Raw genomic sequence first — 19336 nt, forward strand, 5'->3', positions numbered from 1 at the left:
ATGTTCTGTAGTGGTACACGAAAATTGTGTCCCCCTCCCCCACCTATGAATATATATTTGGAAGACTATTTTGCTCCAGTGATTACTGCAGTAAATTCTTTCTGTTAATTTCACGTATGATTATTGAAATTTACTAACAATAAGTATTCTTTGTCATATTAAAGTAACTTAACTTTACCCACTATAATTTGAAAGTCACATAATTATTTTTATCACATTAAAGTAGTAAAACATTACTCAACCACTATAGCAATAAGTTTACTAAATTTTACTAACTATGAAAGTAGAGTCATTTTGATGGATCAAGCTTTGTCGTTATAGTGAATAAAGTTTGGTGACTTTATTGTAATAGTGAGTAAAGTTCAATTTCCCTTATTCTATTGTGACAAAAAATACTATTGTAATTTTATTGTTGTAATAAATAAAGTTCAACAATCAAACCTTGAATTAAGTCGTCAAAATTTAGATGATATTTTCACATTTGGCGGAGGACCCAAGAATTTAAAAACGGTACATGAACCAATTTACAATGTGAAATGGGGATTAATGAATTAATGCTGAAGTTCCAAAAATGCACCATAGCAAGGACCACAAATTGACTTCTCATTGAGTTGTTTTTCTTATAGCAATTGAAAAGATTAACGGCTTAATATTAACATATTTATCACTATATAAATAAAGAAATTGAAAAGAAGTGAAATTACACAAACAAAAAGTTCACGTCCAATTTACTGTTAAGTAATAAAGGTGCTTTATTCATATTACAAACAAAAGTTTTTACATTTTGAATAGAAAAAATGAGGAGAAATAATGATTTTAGCATAGAATTAACATTCTTATTAAATCACTTTACTAAGTAGTATTTACCAAATATCTCCCGATCGAACTGTTGAAGTGCACAACTACCAATTTTGAGACGATTAAGTCATAAGCCGTAGTGCATAAAAAATTATAAGTCTATCCATATGGTTAAGTTCAATCAATTTTGCTCCAAAACCAACCATTTTCTCCAAAACTTCAGGCAACGAGACATCACATATCAAAAGTTTTTCCAAAATAGGTAGACATGCAAAAATGTTATAAAACTGAATACATATTAAATAGTGGTGTCCAAATAAACTACTTCTCAAATTTTTACATATCTCATTTCCCTATTTCCTTCAATCAAGGACTTGGGTGCTCTCTACTCAAAGGGGAAAATAAAAGTAGGGGAATTCAAAGTTGAAAGTAGAAAGGACATGTTTGTCTTTGAGCGTTGTCAAGTTTTAACTACTAACTGTTCTACTGGATATATCACAAAGAGAGAGCCAGAAGCGGTTATAAACGAGGAGTCTCACAAAAAGTCAAATACTCACATTTTCAGTAAAAAAAAAAAAATGTCGCTACTACTACTACTAGAAATAGCGGTCACAAATTTGCGACATGGCACTCTTCCTTGTCCCTTTTTCTTCTGTGAACGTTATCTCCCCAATATCTGCTATTTCTGGTCCTTAGTTTCTTCCCTGTCACAATTACAACTACTTCAAACATTAGCTTATTCTCTACTTTCTGCATAATTAGTAAAATGTACCCTTTGTTCATCTAATCTCATCTCAATTCAGGTACTTATTACTATAAATTTAATACCCTTTTCATTGAATTGCCTACTGAGACTTTGTCTATTCAGGTTGTTTTCAATCTTTATTGAACACCCTTATGAGTGAATTGCCTAGTTTTTGCTTATTCAAGCATTATGCTTAGTTGGTCCTTGTTTTAAGTTAGAAGAACTATACTGTTTCTTTTGTGGACATACATGATATATTGATATGCCACTGCAGAAACTGGTAGGAAAGTTTTTTTTTTTTTTTCCATCCATTTTCTTTATTTGGGGGGATCAATGATCACCAGTTTTTTGCAGTTGAAGGAAAAAGGCATTTGCATGTTCAGTGTGCTGCATGAATTTTTGTTGAGGAGTGTTTTATAATTTTGAGTTGTGTGTTGGTGTTGATATTTCAGTTATATTGTGTTTCTGGGTGTTAATCCTTTAGTTGTCTCTGCTTGCTGATTTCTAGTATAGCTAGAGGTTAATGATTTAGTTGAAAACTTTTGGCTGTTTTGGTGTTAGTAGGTTGTTGTGTTTTGAGTACTTTCTGTGCTTTGAGGAGCAGAAATGGACTCATCAAGTTCTGGTTATAAAGACGAAAGGCGATCACTTGATGTCTTCGAACCGGCATTGACTCGCGAAGGTGCAAAGCTGGCGAGTAGTATAAATGAGGGTATTGATGTAAAAGAACTTTCAATGAAAGGGAAGGAATCTGGAAGTACAACAGGAACAGACAAGCAAATGAACAAGTGGATGGCCTTTGACTCCAATGGAAATGGCCCAAGTGAAACTAGCATATCAGAGAGGGCTGCAGAGTGGGGATTGACTGTGAGGACAGATGTTGGAGAAGGTAGTTTCCATGCAATTAGCAGAAGTGGACAAAGTTCATTTGAAAGAAGCAAAAGTTCAGTTGAATCAACAAGGACATCCGAGGAGTCAAATCTCAGACCTGAATATCCTAGAGTGTCTCAGGAGTTGAAGGATGCCTTAGCTACACTGCAACAGACATTTGTTGTATCTGATGCCACAAAACCAGATTGCCCTATTGTTTATGCCAGTAGTGGCTTCTTTACTATGACTGGTTATTCTTCAAAAGAGATTGTTGGAAAGAATTGGTGAGAGTTTTTTGCTTATCCTTTTGATTTTGCATGTCTTCCCATGAACTTAGGCAATTTATGTAGTATATCTAGGCACCATGAGTAGACTAGTGATAAGACCCAAATAACGTTCTTAAATTTGTCCAATATGTTCAAGGTAAAAGTTTTTGGCTGGGCCTGTTTGATCAATAAGTAAGAAATTTGAATTGGTAAATTTGCAGACCTTAACTGGAAAGTTCATACAAATGGTCCTTATTGTTGATCGGTAATTCATGTCTCCTGTCATTTAATATAAGAAGTAGCTAAATATCTGCTTCAAACTTTGAATAGGAGCCTTTTTCTAAGAGCGGAATTAAAGGTTTCAATTAACAGTTCAGTGTTTGCTGCATGAAGTTAAACAATTTGTTTCAATTTTGTCCTTGTAGCTCGCGACATCTTTTTCAAGTGCTGAATGGGAACAATGGTGCCCAGCCATTACTTTCTTGTTGCTTCTTTGTTTATTATTATTATTATTATTATTATTATATGCTTCTGAGTGCAAGAGAGTTAGGTTTTACTTGCAGCAGTATTCCCTGATTTATGCTTCTTTGATGATATGGATGCTGGAAAAGGAGTTTAAGGTGACCTTGACTTGTTTGATGCAGTCGCTTCCTACAGGGGAAAGATACAAACCAGAAAGAAGTAGAAAAAATCCGAGAAGCTGTGAAAACAGGGAAAAGCTACTGTGGAAGGCTTTTGAACTACAAGAAGAATGGCACTCCCTTTTGGAACCTACTAACCATCACCCCCATAAAAGATGACAACGGAAAGACGATCAAGTTTATAGGGTAAAGATGCTTCTGTCCCTATTGTTGCTAAAGCAAATGCTTGGGTGACTATCTCAGCTTGAATTCATTCTATTTCTTGAGTCTATCTCCTTTCTAATCCTTTATTCGGACCACTAGTTTAAGCATTTGCGCCTTCAGAAGCTTCTTCTTGAGATTAGTATGATGCGTCATTAGAGAACTTTTTTAAGCAGTTCAACTTGAAATCTAACACGACAAACTTGACATATATGTTTTTGCCTCAGCTTCAAGTTGTAATCTACGAGAAGCATTTTCATCTAATTCAGATAATTCTCTTATGACAGAATGCAGGTGGAAGTCAGCAAATACACAGAAGGGATTAACGAGAATGCACTGCGACCAAATGGATTGCCCAAGTCTTTAATCAGATATGACGGTAAGTAGGAGTGATTGCCTTTGCTTCCAAAAGTATTGATCCTTCATTTTGAAATCCTTCTTGTTCGTTTCTCAGCTCGTCAGAAGGAAAAGGCTTTAGGTTCCATTACAGAAGTGGTACAAACCGTGAAAGGTCCACGCTCTCATATAAAGTCTAGTCAGGATGCTAGTTCAGCAATTGATAAAGAGAAGCTACAATTAGATCTTGTGTTTCCTAAATCTCCTGATACTGAAAGCATGAGTACACCTGGCCGATATACACCTCAGTGGGACACGAGGAGTTCTATGTCTCAGGAGTCGGGTATAAAGTCTAGTAAATCTGCACGTGTTTCCTTAAAGGGGTGAGTCCTTGGACTTTAACTTTTTCACTCTACAATGTCTTAAAATCAATTTTCATGTGAACAATGCTGCACTAGCTCTGCATTAAAAGAATATGAGCTGGATGTTTTGTTCAATTGCGAGCATGTTCTAAAGTTTATTCATGAAACTGGATCTTGAGAGAATGGAAAGTACTTAACACCTTGTTTGATTAATTCTCAAGCTATGCCAGAGATAAATACCGGCTTTTCACGTTTTGAAGAATGGCTGAAATTATTTTCCCTCTAATAGTTGTAGGGTGTAATCCTCCTAATAAGTAAAACTCAATTGTGAAGTTAATTCAGCTTCTTTTTTAAAAAAAATATTTTTCCGTGTAAACTTGTATGATTCCATAGTGGCAAGACTTGATATGTAAAATATACCAAACAAGAGAAATTACTGTTTCTTGGTTTCGCAGAGAGAAGTAGACATATCTAAAATGTATTTTTGGTCATTTACTATTCTTACCAATTTATTTGGAAAAGAGAATCCTGGTTAAGATATCCAAGAATACTGGTTACGAAAGTGGTGTACGATCTCCTTTCTGTTATGTGTAGAAAGTAGCATTTTTAGATGAACTGCATGGTTGGCTATATAAAATCACAAGTCAGGATATAATATTTAATCAATAGCATATCAGATATCTCTGCATCCTTTTTCCTTTGTTTAATTTTACCTTATAAAGACGCCTGTGTTCTGGAAATGTAAGCAGGATTTTGTTTTTATACCTGCTTGTAGCATTCAGTCATTCAGAACATGGTATTACCTCACGCAGGTTCAAAGGAAGGTCCTCAAGCATCTCTTCTCCGCTTGAAAATGAAGAGAATGTTGGGTCTGAAATACTAATGACGGAAGACATAGCACGTACTGACAGTTGGGAGCGTGCTGAAAGAGAAAGGGACATACGTCAAGGAATTGACCTCGCAACAACTTTGGAGCGTATTGAAAAGAATTTTGTGATTTCAGATCCCAGACTTCCTGATAATCCAATTGTAAGATCAAGAAAAAGCTAGTTTCTGCTAGATTCAGATTGTTACACATCACATTTGACTTTTCATTTTTAGAATATCAATTAGGGTATATACCTGTGTGTGTGTATATATATATATATATATATATATATATTTGTGTGTGTGTGTGTGTGTGTAGCCAAACTAACAACTTATAAGCAAACTTAAATTTGAGACATACTGCTAGAGGAAATTTAACATTCTCTCATCAGATTTGGTGTTGGGTTACAAGGCCTCAGCTTTTTGCCACTTGAGCAAGGCCTCCGCAGCTGCCATGACTTGACTGACAGAGATATTGCAACAATAAGGAGAACAAAGATAGATGATTATTTGTGCAATCAAGAAAATTTAGTGTAATCATTTGAAACTTTACATAGGCCATCATTTTCTGAAAATGGACCTAAGTTGTTTTTCTCCCCTATTTATTATAATATCTATTTCATAATTAGAAAATTTATAGTTTTAAAGAACCCTTAAACTGTCTTAAAGAACAAATTATTTGGTATTGGAGCAAAGTGTGCATTAATATCTGACTCCAACTAGTCTGAGAAAGGGTTAAGTCAAATTGGTAAATTTTATTTTAGATTCCTATTGTGGTGGAAACTGAGCAGAAGTGCTTGTTTTTTCAGATATTTGCTTCAGATAGCTTTCTTGAACTGACGGAGTTCACACGTGAAGAGATCTTAGGAAGAAACTGCCGGTATGAGTTGAATATTTCGTTATATATCTGTAACTAAAACATATGGAGAGTATTGATACATCTCTTCAGTTTGATTGAAGAAGGTAGATATTTGGACTTGGAGCATAAGGCTCAAAACTACTCTTGTAATAATTGCAGAAATTAGAAAAATAAAATAAGCATTGCCTTTAATCTAGGTAGAGACTTAAATAGTTCCAGCCTATTGGAGGGCAGGCTTATGCCACTTGCCCAACCACATTTTTTTTTTTTACGCTTTCCTTCTTTCTAATGACCGCTCCAGAGACACCACGCCTCCTTTTGATGATCATTTCTGAGGTATCGTGCCACTTGCATGATCATTGCAGCGACACCGTGCCTCTTTTCTGGCCACTGGCCAGAACTTTTCCTGCATGATTCCTTTGATCAAGAATTTTCCGGCAAGATTTGATGATTAGAACTTCTCTAACTATTTTCTGGAAAGCTTTTCCAGCAACCGCTACTACTTCGGCGGCTATTTACTTTTCTATGTTTGAGAAAAGAAAAGCTCAAGCTGGTTTCTCTACTTTGAATTTGAGGAGGTTTGTTGGAATGTTAAGTGTTAGTGTTAGATTGTTACTAGAATATTAGAATAGTTAAGGTTTTGTATAATGTTTCAGGTTGGACAAATATCATATGTGTCTTGTATTGATACCTATAAGTAGGTTTGTCTTGTATCCCTTGCATTGTCAAGTCTCCAAGAAATCTCTTCCTTTTGGTATATTTCTGAGACTAGTAAGTAATACACTGCCTATCTATGCAAAGAGACAACGAAATCTGATAATACGCTGTTTTATGGTTTGCTCTCTGATTTTCTCCCACCATGTGTATTTGATCTAATTAGATTTCCAATTCTTCAGATTTCTTCAGGGACCTGAAACAGATCAAGCAACAGTTCAAAAGATACGAGATGCCATAAAAGAACAAAAAGAAATTACTGTGCAATTAATTAATTATACAAAAAGCGGTAATAAAGTTCACTTTGTATTTTTCAGAAGTGAAATGCAATGGGACATGCATTTTGTCTATTAACTAGAATTTACTTCACGTGCGTAAATATTTTCAGGGAAGAAGTTCTGGAATTTATTTCACTTGCAACCTATGCGTGATCAGAAGGTGATCTTTGTGTTTACTTTCGTTTAACATGCTGTAAAAAATTGACTATTTTCTTTTGTTTGGCTGATATATGCACTTTACATTTGCAGGGAGAACTACAATATTTCATCGGTGTTCAGTTAGATGGAAGTGATCATCTGGAACCACTAAGAAACCGCCTCTCAGAACAAACTGAACAACAAAGTGCTAAGTTGGTAAATTTTCTATCACTTGTCTTTGAGGAATCTGTACCAGTGATGTTATGGTCAACAACTAGTAATTAGCATATGATCTACCAGGGAAGGCTGGCCTCTTTTCTTTCTTTATTTTCTCTAATGTGATAGCCATTCCATTTCTAGTCAATGTAGTAATGAATAAGAAAATTGACCCCATTTAGTGAATATTTGTAAAGCGAATTGTGGAAAGAACACAAGTCTTTTGACTCGACAAAAATGCAAATTATTTCATTTTTCTTCCCTTTAATGAATCTGAACTATGCAAATGCATCCTCTCAAAGAACAGTAAAATTACACATTATCACATAATTAAATGCTAGAAATTTTAGAAGCTTGCATATGTAAGCAAAGCATAAACACATGACTTTTTCTTTTCTTTCCATCAAGACAAAATGAACTCGGATGTTCGATTGTGTCACATACTCCTCCACCACACAAAATGGGCTCACCTATATGAATCCTTTGAGCAAGGATGTTCCATTTAGAATTTCAGTTTTGCCTCTTGATCAGGAATGCATCCAATGCAATCTTAACATGCTACGTTTAGTGTTCTGTGAATACTCTTTTCATCCTGATTGAAGAGATCTACTTTCTTTTGTCAGTCTTAAGTCACTCCATTTTCCCCAATTGGCATAGTTTCTCTTCTCAAAAGAACCAAAATCTTTTAAAACAATGGAACTTGTTTCATTGAAGCTTTAGCTAAAAATCTTTGTCAGCAAAATGCTTTATTTTCTGATGTTCTAACAGTTAATCTTGATATATCCTGCCTCTAAATAAGGGAACATTCGAGAGTTGTTTTTCTTACCCTCATGTGCTAGCCAATTGGATCACCTGAACTGGACATGTGAAGATATGACCTTCTCACCTAACTCAATTCCAAAAGTTAGCTCATGACGGTGTTTGGTATTAAGGAAATCATTTTCCAATTTTCTCATGTTTGGTTGGTCAAAATGTTTTTGGAAACAAGTTTTTTTTAAGAAAACAAGTTCCTTAAACCCACTCCCCACCCCTATAGTGTTTTGCTAGATTACATATAAATTCTCTTGGGATAACATTTTTTTGCTAACTTAACCAGCATTAGAAATTAAGTAAGAAATGCCATTATTTTCCAAGAAAATATTTTCTAGGAAAACAATTTCCTTCATACCAAACACACCCCAAGGGAGGAATTCCCAAGACCATATAAGGAGAACACAACTATTCCCTCAACCAATGTGGGAATTGACACTCCCCCACACGCCCAGGATTGGACCTTAGCGTGGATAATATAACAGGGGTGCCCAGCATTGCGAACCACAACAACAAACTGAAGGAGTAACTTAATAATATCTGAATAGTTAGCTAGGACTTGTCAAATTATTTTGTTTCTAATTGGAATCTTTTTTGTGACAGTTAGTAATCAACAGACTTCTCTTGCAGGTCAAAGCTACTGCAACAAATGTGGATGAAGCAGTTCGAGAACTTCCCGATGCCAATTTGGTAAGGTATTCCTTTCACTCCGAATTGGATCTATATAATCTTTCTCATGGGATATTTTGTCTTATCCTGATTATTATGCATCATTATATTTTTCATGGTTAGTGCTATGTTAAAATGTTCATACATTTTAAATTGTCAATAGAAGTTATATCAATACTATCTTTTTAGCATTTAGCATTTCATCGAGACTTTCAAAAGTTTAGATAATTAAGCTGACATGAACCCTCTAATACTTTCAGAGACCTGAGGACTTGTGGGCGTTGCATTCTCTACCTGTCTATCCACTGCCTCATAAGAGAGGGAGTGCTTTATGGACCGCAATACATAAGGTAAACAATCTTTTGTGTTGTCCCTATCAAATCTACTGTTTGTCCGTTGCCTTGGGAGAACTGCTGATATTTCTTTGTTGATGATTTAAGACTATGGCTCTCACATGATATGATATTGAGTACTAGATCAAGTAGGAGACATTTTCTAACCAGTAATGCTTATAGACACCTATAAGTGTTGAGACACTTGAAACAAGGATGTCTTCTGCTTTTATGCTATTATCAAGTATGTGGCTCCACCTAGTAAAGCATGTAAGACAGAAGAGACACAAGTACTCAACAGTAAAAACTATCCTTTAAGTATTTAGTTTGAACTTTCTACTCTTCTTTTTGACATATATTAATCTTTATTCTCGTTACGTTTTGCATTCCCTCTCTCTGTCTCTGACTCAAATTATAACCTTGCAGGTTACTGCAAATGGTGAAAGATTAGGGCTCAATAACTTTAAACCGGTCCGACCTTTGGGTTGTGGAGATACTGGAAGGTATGTCAATCTGTTCTTGTTATTTGTTCACATATTTCTCCAATCTTCATTGGCACTATGTCCAACCTACCTTTACCATATTTTAATGACATCCTACTGCTTTTCGAGGGTAAGTTGTAGAAATATTAAGGACTTATATCTTGACTGTAATGACGACATTGAATGCTTGGGAACTACAAGGAATCCACTCAAAGAAAGATAAGCTAAGACTGGAAAAAGGGTCACTTAAAATAACAGGGTCCTTCTGAACCTTTTATTATCTAAAAGGCTCTTTAGCTTCCTTCTCTACAAATTATAGTAAGTTTATTGGTTAGTGCTTGCAGAACTTTTAGTAGGCGCCCATTAATATAGTACCTTCCACTTACCTTGATGGCGCACCTCTTGTTTTGTGTATAGTAATTCTGTTTTGGTACTTTAATAAAAATGCTTCGCATGAATCCAAGCCATAAGAGATCTCAAAGCAGTGAGTATTTCCATATGTAAAAGATCCATTTTTTTCATCTGAGAGGTTTTATTCTGTTTGCAGTGTCCATTTGGTGGAACTGAAAGGTACAGGAGATCTTTTTGCTATGAAGGCGATGGACAAATCCATAATGCTCAACCGTAATAAGGTCTGGATGCCTCAGATTTTTTAGGTCATGTATATTCAGCATTTAGTATTTCCTGGGAGGAATTGATTTAGAGAGCATGCTGTTGCATTTTAGTCCTTGATGACCTTTGATTAGCATTCCAAACTCATGACTTCACATTTCCCTTCCTACATCAGGATATTCTATATCTTCTCTGAATCCTTATGTGAAGACAAATTCATGTTGCATAATGTATAGGTACATCGAGCATGTGTTGAAAGGGAAATCATAGCTCTCCTCGATCATCCTTTCCTTCCAACACTGTATTCATCATTCCAGGTAACTATCTACTCGGACCATCATCCTAATGCAGGTGCAATTTTAGATTATCTGTAAACATGCATGTCAATCTTGTAGCAATGCCAAAATGAAAACACGGAAATATACATGCATTTTCAGAAATACCACCCTGCTAACTAAGTCCTTTTCACAATAAATTCGGCATGTGTAAGATTTAGTATCTATAGGCTAGGTCAATCAATTGAATGTCCTTTTTCTTTTCTTTCTTTTTTCTTTGGGAATGTTTACATCCGAAAGTTGTGGTAACACGACCTTTTTATCTTAATGAGTTTCAGGTCATATTTTCTTTCAAAATTCATATTTGGTTATGGAAGTGACTCTATAACATTCTATATTTGTCCATCTACTGAGCCAAAAACCTTTTAGAGCCTGCTGAAAACACTTTCCTGTATTGCCTTTGAGTTTCCGACAAATACATTATTTTGCGTTGTTTAAAGATTGTTATACTGATTTATATGCTTTAAGAACTGAAATCTCCAGACGAGCTAAAATGCACATCTTTTTTTTCCTAATCAGACAGAAACACATGTTTGCCTAATAACAGACTACTGTCCTGGAGGAGAGTTATTTGCTTTGCTTGACAGACAGCCTATGAAAATATTCAAAGAGGAATCTGCAAGGTACTTCTCTTTTAAATACACTTACTCTACACTTGATTAGACTAAGCTATATAACATCTTACATGGTTCAAGATGTGTTTAAATTCGGTGTTCCGACCTGACAAAGCTTCGTCATATTCATTTCTTTTGTTAAGTGATGTTTCTAGTTATTTCCGTGTTGTTTATTTCCTCATTCTCCTAGAATGGACTCACCCATGAGAGAAGGTCGTGACTTATGAGTATTTCCTTTTTATTTGAGTTGTTATTTTGTAGGAACATTGCTATGCTTGAAAAGAGAAAGAGAATCTTTGATATATTTGCAGCTCTTTAAGGACTAAAAATTATACACATTAGATATCTGTGTAGACATTGTCCTGGTATCTGTACACTGTACTATAAGACAATCAGTTGCCTTTTATTCTTTTTATGCTCCAGCTGGTCAAAATTTGCATACGATATAGATTATCTCCCTTTATGAAGACTGAGATCAAATAGGTGAATTTGTTATACTCACAGAATGGGCCTTTCCTGGAAAGTTTGTATAAATAATCATTCAAAATATGCTTTTCGTTGGCATAAAGCTGTAAAAAAAAAAAAAAAAACGAAATCACTGTTCTTCCATTGAACTTTTGAGTTAAGTTATAAAGAGCTGATTTTTTTATTTTTTTATTTTTTTCGAGAGATTCTGTCAAATTTGCATCAGATAAGCATGCAACATGTTTGTCATCTCATGTATTACCAACAAATCTTTTCAGGTTTTATGCAGCAGAGGTCCTAATTGGCTTGGAGTATCTCCACTGTTTGGGTATTCCATCTACCTTTTGAGTCAAACCTTCTTAAGTAGTTGCATTTCCCTATTTGTTGTTTAGACTTCGAGGAATTTCAATACACTCGCTTCATCTGTATTGGATACACAGCTTAACGAGAAGCAGCATTGGACATTAGCTTTGACACATTTTGTGGTTGAACTTTTGTGGACCAGATTAGTAGAGATAGCATGACAAGCTTCAGTAGCCAATATTTCTGTAATCTTGTGATATAGTATATTAGTCCTTACTGAGGCTTGACTTATAAGCATGACCAGCAATGGCAAGCGTACAGGTAACAACATTAAGTTTTAAAACACTTAAAAAATTTGACAGAGGAAAGACTGGTAAAGAACAACAGGTAAAAGAACGAAACTTTCTGAAAGTAAAAAAGGTAGCACAAGTGAAGTCCTTAGGTATAGAAAGAAATAGCCATACTTAAAAATCTCTTTTCGTAGGACCGCAACATCAAGAATATTTGAATTTTCTATCAGGAAAAAGATAGAGGGTTCATCAAGGGAGATGTAGTACTAGGTGGTTCCATTTTTATCTTACATGATTAATGGTTGATGTTCATTCGTTTTGTCTATTCTCATGTTACAGGAATAATATACAGGGATCTGAAACCAGAAAATATCCTAATTCAAGCTGACGGGCATCTCATACTAACTGACTTTGATCTTTCTTTCAAGACATCCTGTAAACCTCAAGTACGCTTTAGTTCGACAGTTCTCTTATCTATTCATCTTAATTTCCCACTTAATGGACTTCTGCCGCTGAAGAATTTAAGATACCTCACCTAGTATGTTACTACATTTTTAGGTTAAACATATCTTCAAAGTATTGAATGACATTGAAAAGTAACAAATGGATGGTAAAAGGAAGAAAAGGAGAAAAACTGAAACCTATGAACTATCTATCAATTTGATTAAAGCAAATTGTTGTTTTTGATATCGTGTAATATTTCTTTCCTGTGCTTTCTCTTTAATCTTTTACATCTGATTGTTATTATCTATTCATAATATTAAAGTGACAATTTTTCCAGGTTATAAAGCATCCTCGCCCAAAGAGAAGGTCTAGGAGTACTCCACCACCAACATTTATAGCAGAACCAGTTTCACAGTCAAATTCATTTGTCGGTACTGAAGAATACATAGCACCGGTAAAGTAAACTATCATAGAAGCTGAATTTTGCGCGATACATACTCCATCCATGTTACAAGTTGTGTTACCTTATTTCATATCTGATGTAAAATATGGATCTTCCCCTAGAATTTGTCTTTTGGAGAACTAAACTTCACTTAATGAAGGATATGTACAAACAGTTATCTTTTTTCTGTTTCTAAATCACATACACTGATTGCAAATCCTACTAATGAAACCTATCAATTGCAAACCCTACTAATTAAACTGCTGAGCAATTTACTATACTTGGTTCCTAATTCTCAAATATCTTGTCCTTCAGGATATGTTAACACTTGCAGTTTCTTTCTTTGCTTATGTGAAATAAAATATCATCTACAACGAGAGAAAATTATAATTGTCTGATGTACTTCTAAATGGCTTGATCTCAGGAAATCATCACAGGAGCTGGCCACAGCAGTGCGATCGATTGGTGGGCTTTAGGTGTGCATGCAACAAATTCTTGACTTTTAGTTCAGTCCATTATATTATTTTGTGCACTCTTGTTGTTAATGATGCTTTAGATATTCTTGAAACAACTATTAATCTGTTTGATTTGCTCTTATATATTAGAGGTGATTTACTTTGCTTCACGCACTTCTACTTCTGTAAACTCTTCTATTTGGAGTGCAGGTATCTTGCTTTATGAGATGCTCTATGGGCGTACACCGTTTAGAGGGAAGAATAGGCAGAAGACATTTTCCAACATCCTAAACAAGGACCTCACTTTCCCTAGTAGCATTCCGGTAAATTCACTTTTTTTTTACCATCTATAATATGATGACGTCTTATGTCTTGTTTTCTGTACTATATGTTTTCTTATCTTTTTATATATGGAGAATGTTTGATGAGCATACCATTAATATTCAAGCGAGGTTATATGGTGCATGTTTTTCACAGATGATATTGTGTTATTTGACGAAACTAGCACGAGTCAAACAAAAACTTGAATTATGGAGAAGCACTTTAGAAAGTAAAGGTATATTAGGATAAGTAGAAGTAAGATACAGTATATCCTGTCCGCTGTTTGGCAAGAGTCTTTTTAGATTGTGCAAAGATTTGTATGGTAGGGATATAGTGTATTATGTAGAGAACCCCTACTGTTAGAGAAATTCTAATTGACAAATTGTTGAGTATTGAAATGAAGCAGGTCAAAGAAAAGGGCGGAATGGATGTGTATGATTTATGTAACCAATTCCAACTAGTTTCAATAGAGTCATAGTTGTGTTGTTGTTGTCATAGCAGTCAATGGAATTTCACTCAAAAATTTAAAATAGCCAATGAGATTACTCATAAGTTTTTTTTTTTGAGATAGAATTAAAGAGAACTCTGATTTTGTTTCTAAGTAAAACAAATGAAAGCATCTTTGTATCTATGCGTTGCAGGCAAGCCTTGCAGCTAGGCAGTTGATCCATTCATTGCTCAATAGAGATCCTGCCAGCCGTTTAGGATCAAATGGTGGTGCAACTGAGATCAAACAGCATCCTTTCTTCCGTGAAATAAATTGGCCGCTAATTCGGTGCATGGTATTTAAATCTTTACCTTCTACAAAAAAGACTGCAAATTTCAATTGGATTCGAGATTTTTCTCCAAGCCATTACACATTATCAGGACTTTATGTTTCCTAACAATGTCGTTGCATGCATTATATTTGTTGTTTGACTACAGACTCCTCCACCACTAGAAGCGCCGCTTCAGTTAATTGGAAAGGAATCAGGTACCAAGGATATTGACTGGAATGATGATGGGGTGCTTGATCATCCAATGGACTTATTCTAGAGGTTTGCTTCTAGCATTGACTAGATCTTAGTTTCAGACATCAGAATTCTGTTTTCTTAGATTCGTCTTTCAACTTATTGGCATTGCTATGTTTTAACATCAAAACTTTAACAGCCTAAATTTGTCTTCCCGCAATGCAATCTAATCTTTTTGTTTGTCGTCTATGTTCTCCTTCCAATTCACTGATTTGACATGAGTTTTGACTTGTTATTAAACAGAACTGTGTAGGCAAAATTGATATTCAAATCATTCATCATCCAAATTATGAAGTATATGCTTTATGTAACTTGTTATATATGAGGTTAAAAACGCTATATGAGCAGAATTCGCATCAATCACGTATTCTCGAAGAGCAAATGACCCTTTTTCTTTCACATTAAGGGAGTATTAATCATTTTGCGCTCCTTTGTGTAATTTTGACCTTTCTTTTACACATGTAAATTGCAGGATTTTTTCAATCAACCATAAAGGACATGTATCTGGAACTAATTATGTGCAGTTCTAAAGAAGGGACCTTTATGATGAAGGAATTTTATATTGTATAGAAGCATGTTTCAGCCCCTCTTTTTGATATTTTGCTCTCATTTTGGCTTAAGGACCTTGTTCTTATTTAAGTTTGGAAGGCGATGAAGGCGATTTACATAGAATTTGTAGAATGGTGTGAGTAGTAGGAATTAAAACCTTCCTTCAAAATTAAGAATCAGTATTTGTAGGTTTTGTTGGTACATAAACTTGGCTACTCTTGTATCATAGGATAAAGATGTATTTGAGGCAAAATCAATAAGCTGCTCTCTTGTAAACTAATAAATCATATTTATTGTACTCTAGGCAGCTTCGACCAGTTATTACTGTGCAAAATAAGTTGATAAAATCGAGCTATGATCACTTATGCAAATTTCTTTGTTTCCAGAGATGCGATTGTAGCGAGTCCGAGCCTAAAGGGCACTATTTTGAAGTCAAGGGTTTTGAAATTTAGGATAAACCAAAACGGTTTATCTCATATCTCTCAACGATTTGCAACAACGTTAACGAAACGTCGTTTGGCCTGCGGGCCCCATAATAAAAAAAAAATTATTATAAGTTGTGGACTAACCAACCATTTGCACTCTAAAATAAAAAATTTAGAGTGCAAGTCATTGGTTAGTCCACAACTTATAATAGATTTTTTTTTAAATTACAGGAGCCACAGTGTCGTTAAGGATGCTGCAAGTCGTAGAGGTGCATGAGATAAACCCCTTTTGGTTTATCCCAAATTCCTCAACCCCCTTTGGCATTTTGGCTTCAAAATAGTGCCCTTTAGGCTCCGGACTCCGATTGTAGTTTCATTTATAATCAACAATGCGTCAGACTAAACTAACATAACATAATAATGTAGGTAATTTGAGACATTATCAAAGTTGATTCAGATAATTATGTCTATCATTTACTCAAGGATACATGTTTGGTTGTTCTGTATGCGTGCATATGCTTACACAGACATATATAATACTTCTTCCAACCCAATTGATGTGATATGTTGAGCTAGCATTTTGATTATGAGTTTGACAGAATTTAGTAGCTTTAGTTCAGACATTGTGTTTGTGTTTAAAAATTCACTTAATTTGTATAAATAATCTATCAAGAATCCAATAATTTTCTTCTTTTAAAAAAAAAAAAAAAAAAAAAATTGAGAACCCGTAAATTCAAAATTGTAGCTCTGCCGTCTTTGACGTTCTCTATATATCTACCGACATAATAATGAGAACGTGTTTAGTCCATTATATTGACTTATCATAGAATTTATACATTTGAAAGATAAATATATATATATATATATATATATATATATATATATATATATATATATATATATATATATATATATATATATATATATATAGAGAGAGAGAGAGAGAGAGAGAGAGAGAGAGAGAGAGAGTGAGAGAGTGACACACACACACACACACATCACATTAAGATCTGTTATTTTATTGTCGTGTTATTTTATTAATCTCTCCAACGTTTTCCTGTCCAAGTTGGATAGACTGCGGAGAGAGCTTAATTTGATGCGGATGCCAAGAATTATCAGTTAAACTGTGGGATCAAAAAAGTATTATGTTATGGACTTACCTATAAAACAAATTAAAACTTATTTCCGACATAAAAAAGTGAAAGTTATTATCAAACATACAAACTAATACATTGAACAACTACTGAAAGAATTAGAAGAATAAAAATAAATTGTTTGTATCAGTAACTTCTTAGTATAGCAACCAGAACTCAAAAGATTTATGTAATACCAAAAAAAATAAAAATATGTATACTTTAAATAGATTTTAAATTATAATTTAAAAGAAACTTTTAGTTAATTGTATCAAGACTCAAAAATCTATGTACTCAATAGAGAATAAAAGAGATAGTGAAATTTGACCATACACTTATTTAACTGACGTACTATTAAACTACAAATACATTTTATAACAAATTCATAAAAAAAAAAATTATACTTTGAATTTACTTAATTACAATTTAAAATAAGATATAGTAACTTAATTGCGCTAGGTGAAATAATAAAACATGGTTAAATGATTTTCAGGTTTGAGAAAATAAATTACGCGTTTCAAACGTTTCCATATTTGGTTCAAGAAACCTTTTCCCAGATAAAATTGGACAAGGTTAATATTTACGAGTAGTAATTTTGTTAGTTTTAGGAAACTTCCATAGTGCACCTTTTCCTATATAAAATCGGAAAACATTAATGTGCCTATGTTAATGTATATATAATAGTGTACTTAGTCACTTTCGTTACTACTCTCATTGATCACCTTTCTTTCATCCACGTTAGAGCTTAGGGTTCTTACTTCTTGTATTGTGCAGCGTTACCATAATAGTACGTAGATAGCTATGGCGATGCTTTTTAGTTCTCAGCCAAAACAATTTCGCAGTGAGAATATTGCATACTGTAGGAAGAGGAAGATCATCTCGCCAGATGATCAACAAATTGTTGATGTTAAGGAGTTCGAAAAAGATAACAAGATTCTTCGGGCGGCGATGTTGAAGAAACGCTACGCTAGTGTGATACTCAAATCTCAAAAAGTTCTTGGCAAAGCGTTTGGTGAAAAAGACATGAAGAATAAAACCAAGTTATGGGAGAAGCAATTCCTTGAAGAGAAAGCGAAGTCGCCTACAAAGAGACAGAGAAATGGCTAGGATGGATATTGCAAGCATCAAAAGGACCGTTGATTTTGATGATGCTCTTCAAGCCGAACGAGAATTGTTGGCCATGATCGGTAAGAAGCAATTGGTTGAAGGGAAAGCAAAGTCACAACGACAAAGAGATAGAGAAGCGGCTAGGATGGCTATTGCAAGCATCAAAAGGACCGTTGATTTTGATGACAGTCTTCAAGCAGAAAGAGATTTGTTGGCCATCATGGGTGCTCCAAGTCGTTGGTAAAAGGGGTTTGCATGTTGTCTATGTATAGAATTGCTTCTTGGTTCCAAGTTCTCGATTATTACTATAATTTTTTTTCCTTCGGGATATGTTAGGTAGTACAATATCTCTCTCTGCTTCTATGAAAAAAGATATCATATGTAAAAGTTTGACTACCAAAGAGTTCTCACTTGTAGTTTACATTCGAAGCAAATATCTGGATTGATATTTGATACCAATAATATACAACAGTACTTACTATTTTAGATTTTCCTGTTTGTTGATGATCATTCATGATAAGTCACTACTAAAAAATTTGTAGAAGGGTGCGAGTGATAGGAAACCCATCCTTCAAAATTAAGAATCTTTATTTGTAGGCTCTTCTGGTATATACTCTTATGTACTCTTGAATCATAGGATAAAGAGGCAAAATCAATGAGCTGCTATCTTGTACACTAATGAATCATATTTATTGTACCGTAAGCAGCTTCACATAATTATTATTGTGCAAAATAAATTGACAGTATCGAGCTATGATTATTCAGCACTGTGAGAATTATCGATATATGCAAATATTTATTTTGTTGTGTAGTTACGCGAATTTCATGCTTTCCAGGGTTGTGATGTTGAAAAGTAATTTAACATTAATATACTTATCTATTAATAGGTCTCTATTTTGAGACGATCAAAAGATAATTTAGATAGTTGTTTGTATCTATCATTTACTAGCTAGAAGGCGTGCCACTTAATTACATGACTGTTACTCAAGCATGCGTGTGTACGTTGCATATATGTGAATGTGTACACGAACATAGATAATACTTCCTCTGATTCATTTTATGTGACATTTGATTGAACAGAGTTCAGAAAAAGAAGAAAAACATTTAAAACTTGTGATTTAAAACACATTGTAATAGACATTTTTGTGACTATATATCATTTCATGAAGGGTAAATGAAATGTTCAAATATTAAATTGTTACTAAAAATAGAAGATGTTATTTTTTTTTAGACAGACTATGAAATAA

General features: G+C 34.3%; 1 protein-coding gene across 3 annotated transcripts; it reads left to right on the plus strand.

Moving 5' to 3' along the window:
* The first annotated feature begins 1408 nt into the window (after positions 1–1408).
* On the plus strand, positions 1409–15741 carry LOC132063598 (phototropin-2). Of its 3 annotated transcripts, none has more exons than XM_059456218.1 (24): positions 1409–1601; positions 2105–2697; positions 3324–3506; positions 3809–3900; positions 3976–4240; positions 5032–5248; positions 5896–5966; positions 6842–6948; positions 7048–7097; positions 7187–7291; positions 8732–8791; positions 9031–9120; positions 9529–9605; positions 10132–10216; positions 10433–10513; positions 11051–11154; positions 11889–11938; positions 12543–12649; positions 12985–13101; positions 13514–13565; positions 13755–13867; positions 14507–14647; positions 14790–14902; positions 15348–15741. In XM_059456218.1, the coding sequence occupies exons 2-23, from the start codon at positions 2150–2152 to the stop codon at positions 14898–14900; spliced, it is 2826 nt and encodes a 941-aa protein (XP_059312201.1). In that variant the 5' UTR covers positions 1409–1601; positions 2105–2149; the 3' UTR covers positions 14901–14902; positions 15348–15741. The 3 variants fall into 3 exon arrangements, with proteins under 3 accessions (XP_059312201.1, XP_059312200.1, XP_059312202.1); XM_059456217.1 differs by having other exon boundaries at positions 1410–1601; positions 2108–2697; XM_059456219.1 differs by lacking the exon at positions 1409–1601 and adding an exon at positions 1645–1666 and having other exon boundaries at positions 2108–2697.
* The last annotated feature ends 3595 nt before the right edge of the window (positions 15742–19336 follow it).

The sequence above is a fragment of the Lycium ferocissimum genome, chromosome 7, assembly GCF_029784015.1.
Source record: "Lycium ferocissimum isolate CSIRO_LF1 chromosome 7, AGI_CSIRO_Lferr_CH_V1, whole genome shotgun sequence".
Taxonomy (NCBI): domain Eukaryota; kingdom Viridiplantae; phylum Streptophyta; class Magnoliopsida; order Solanales; family Solanaceae; genus Lycium; species Lycium ferocissimum.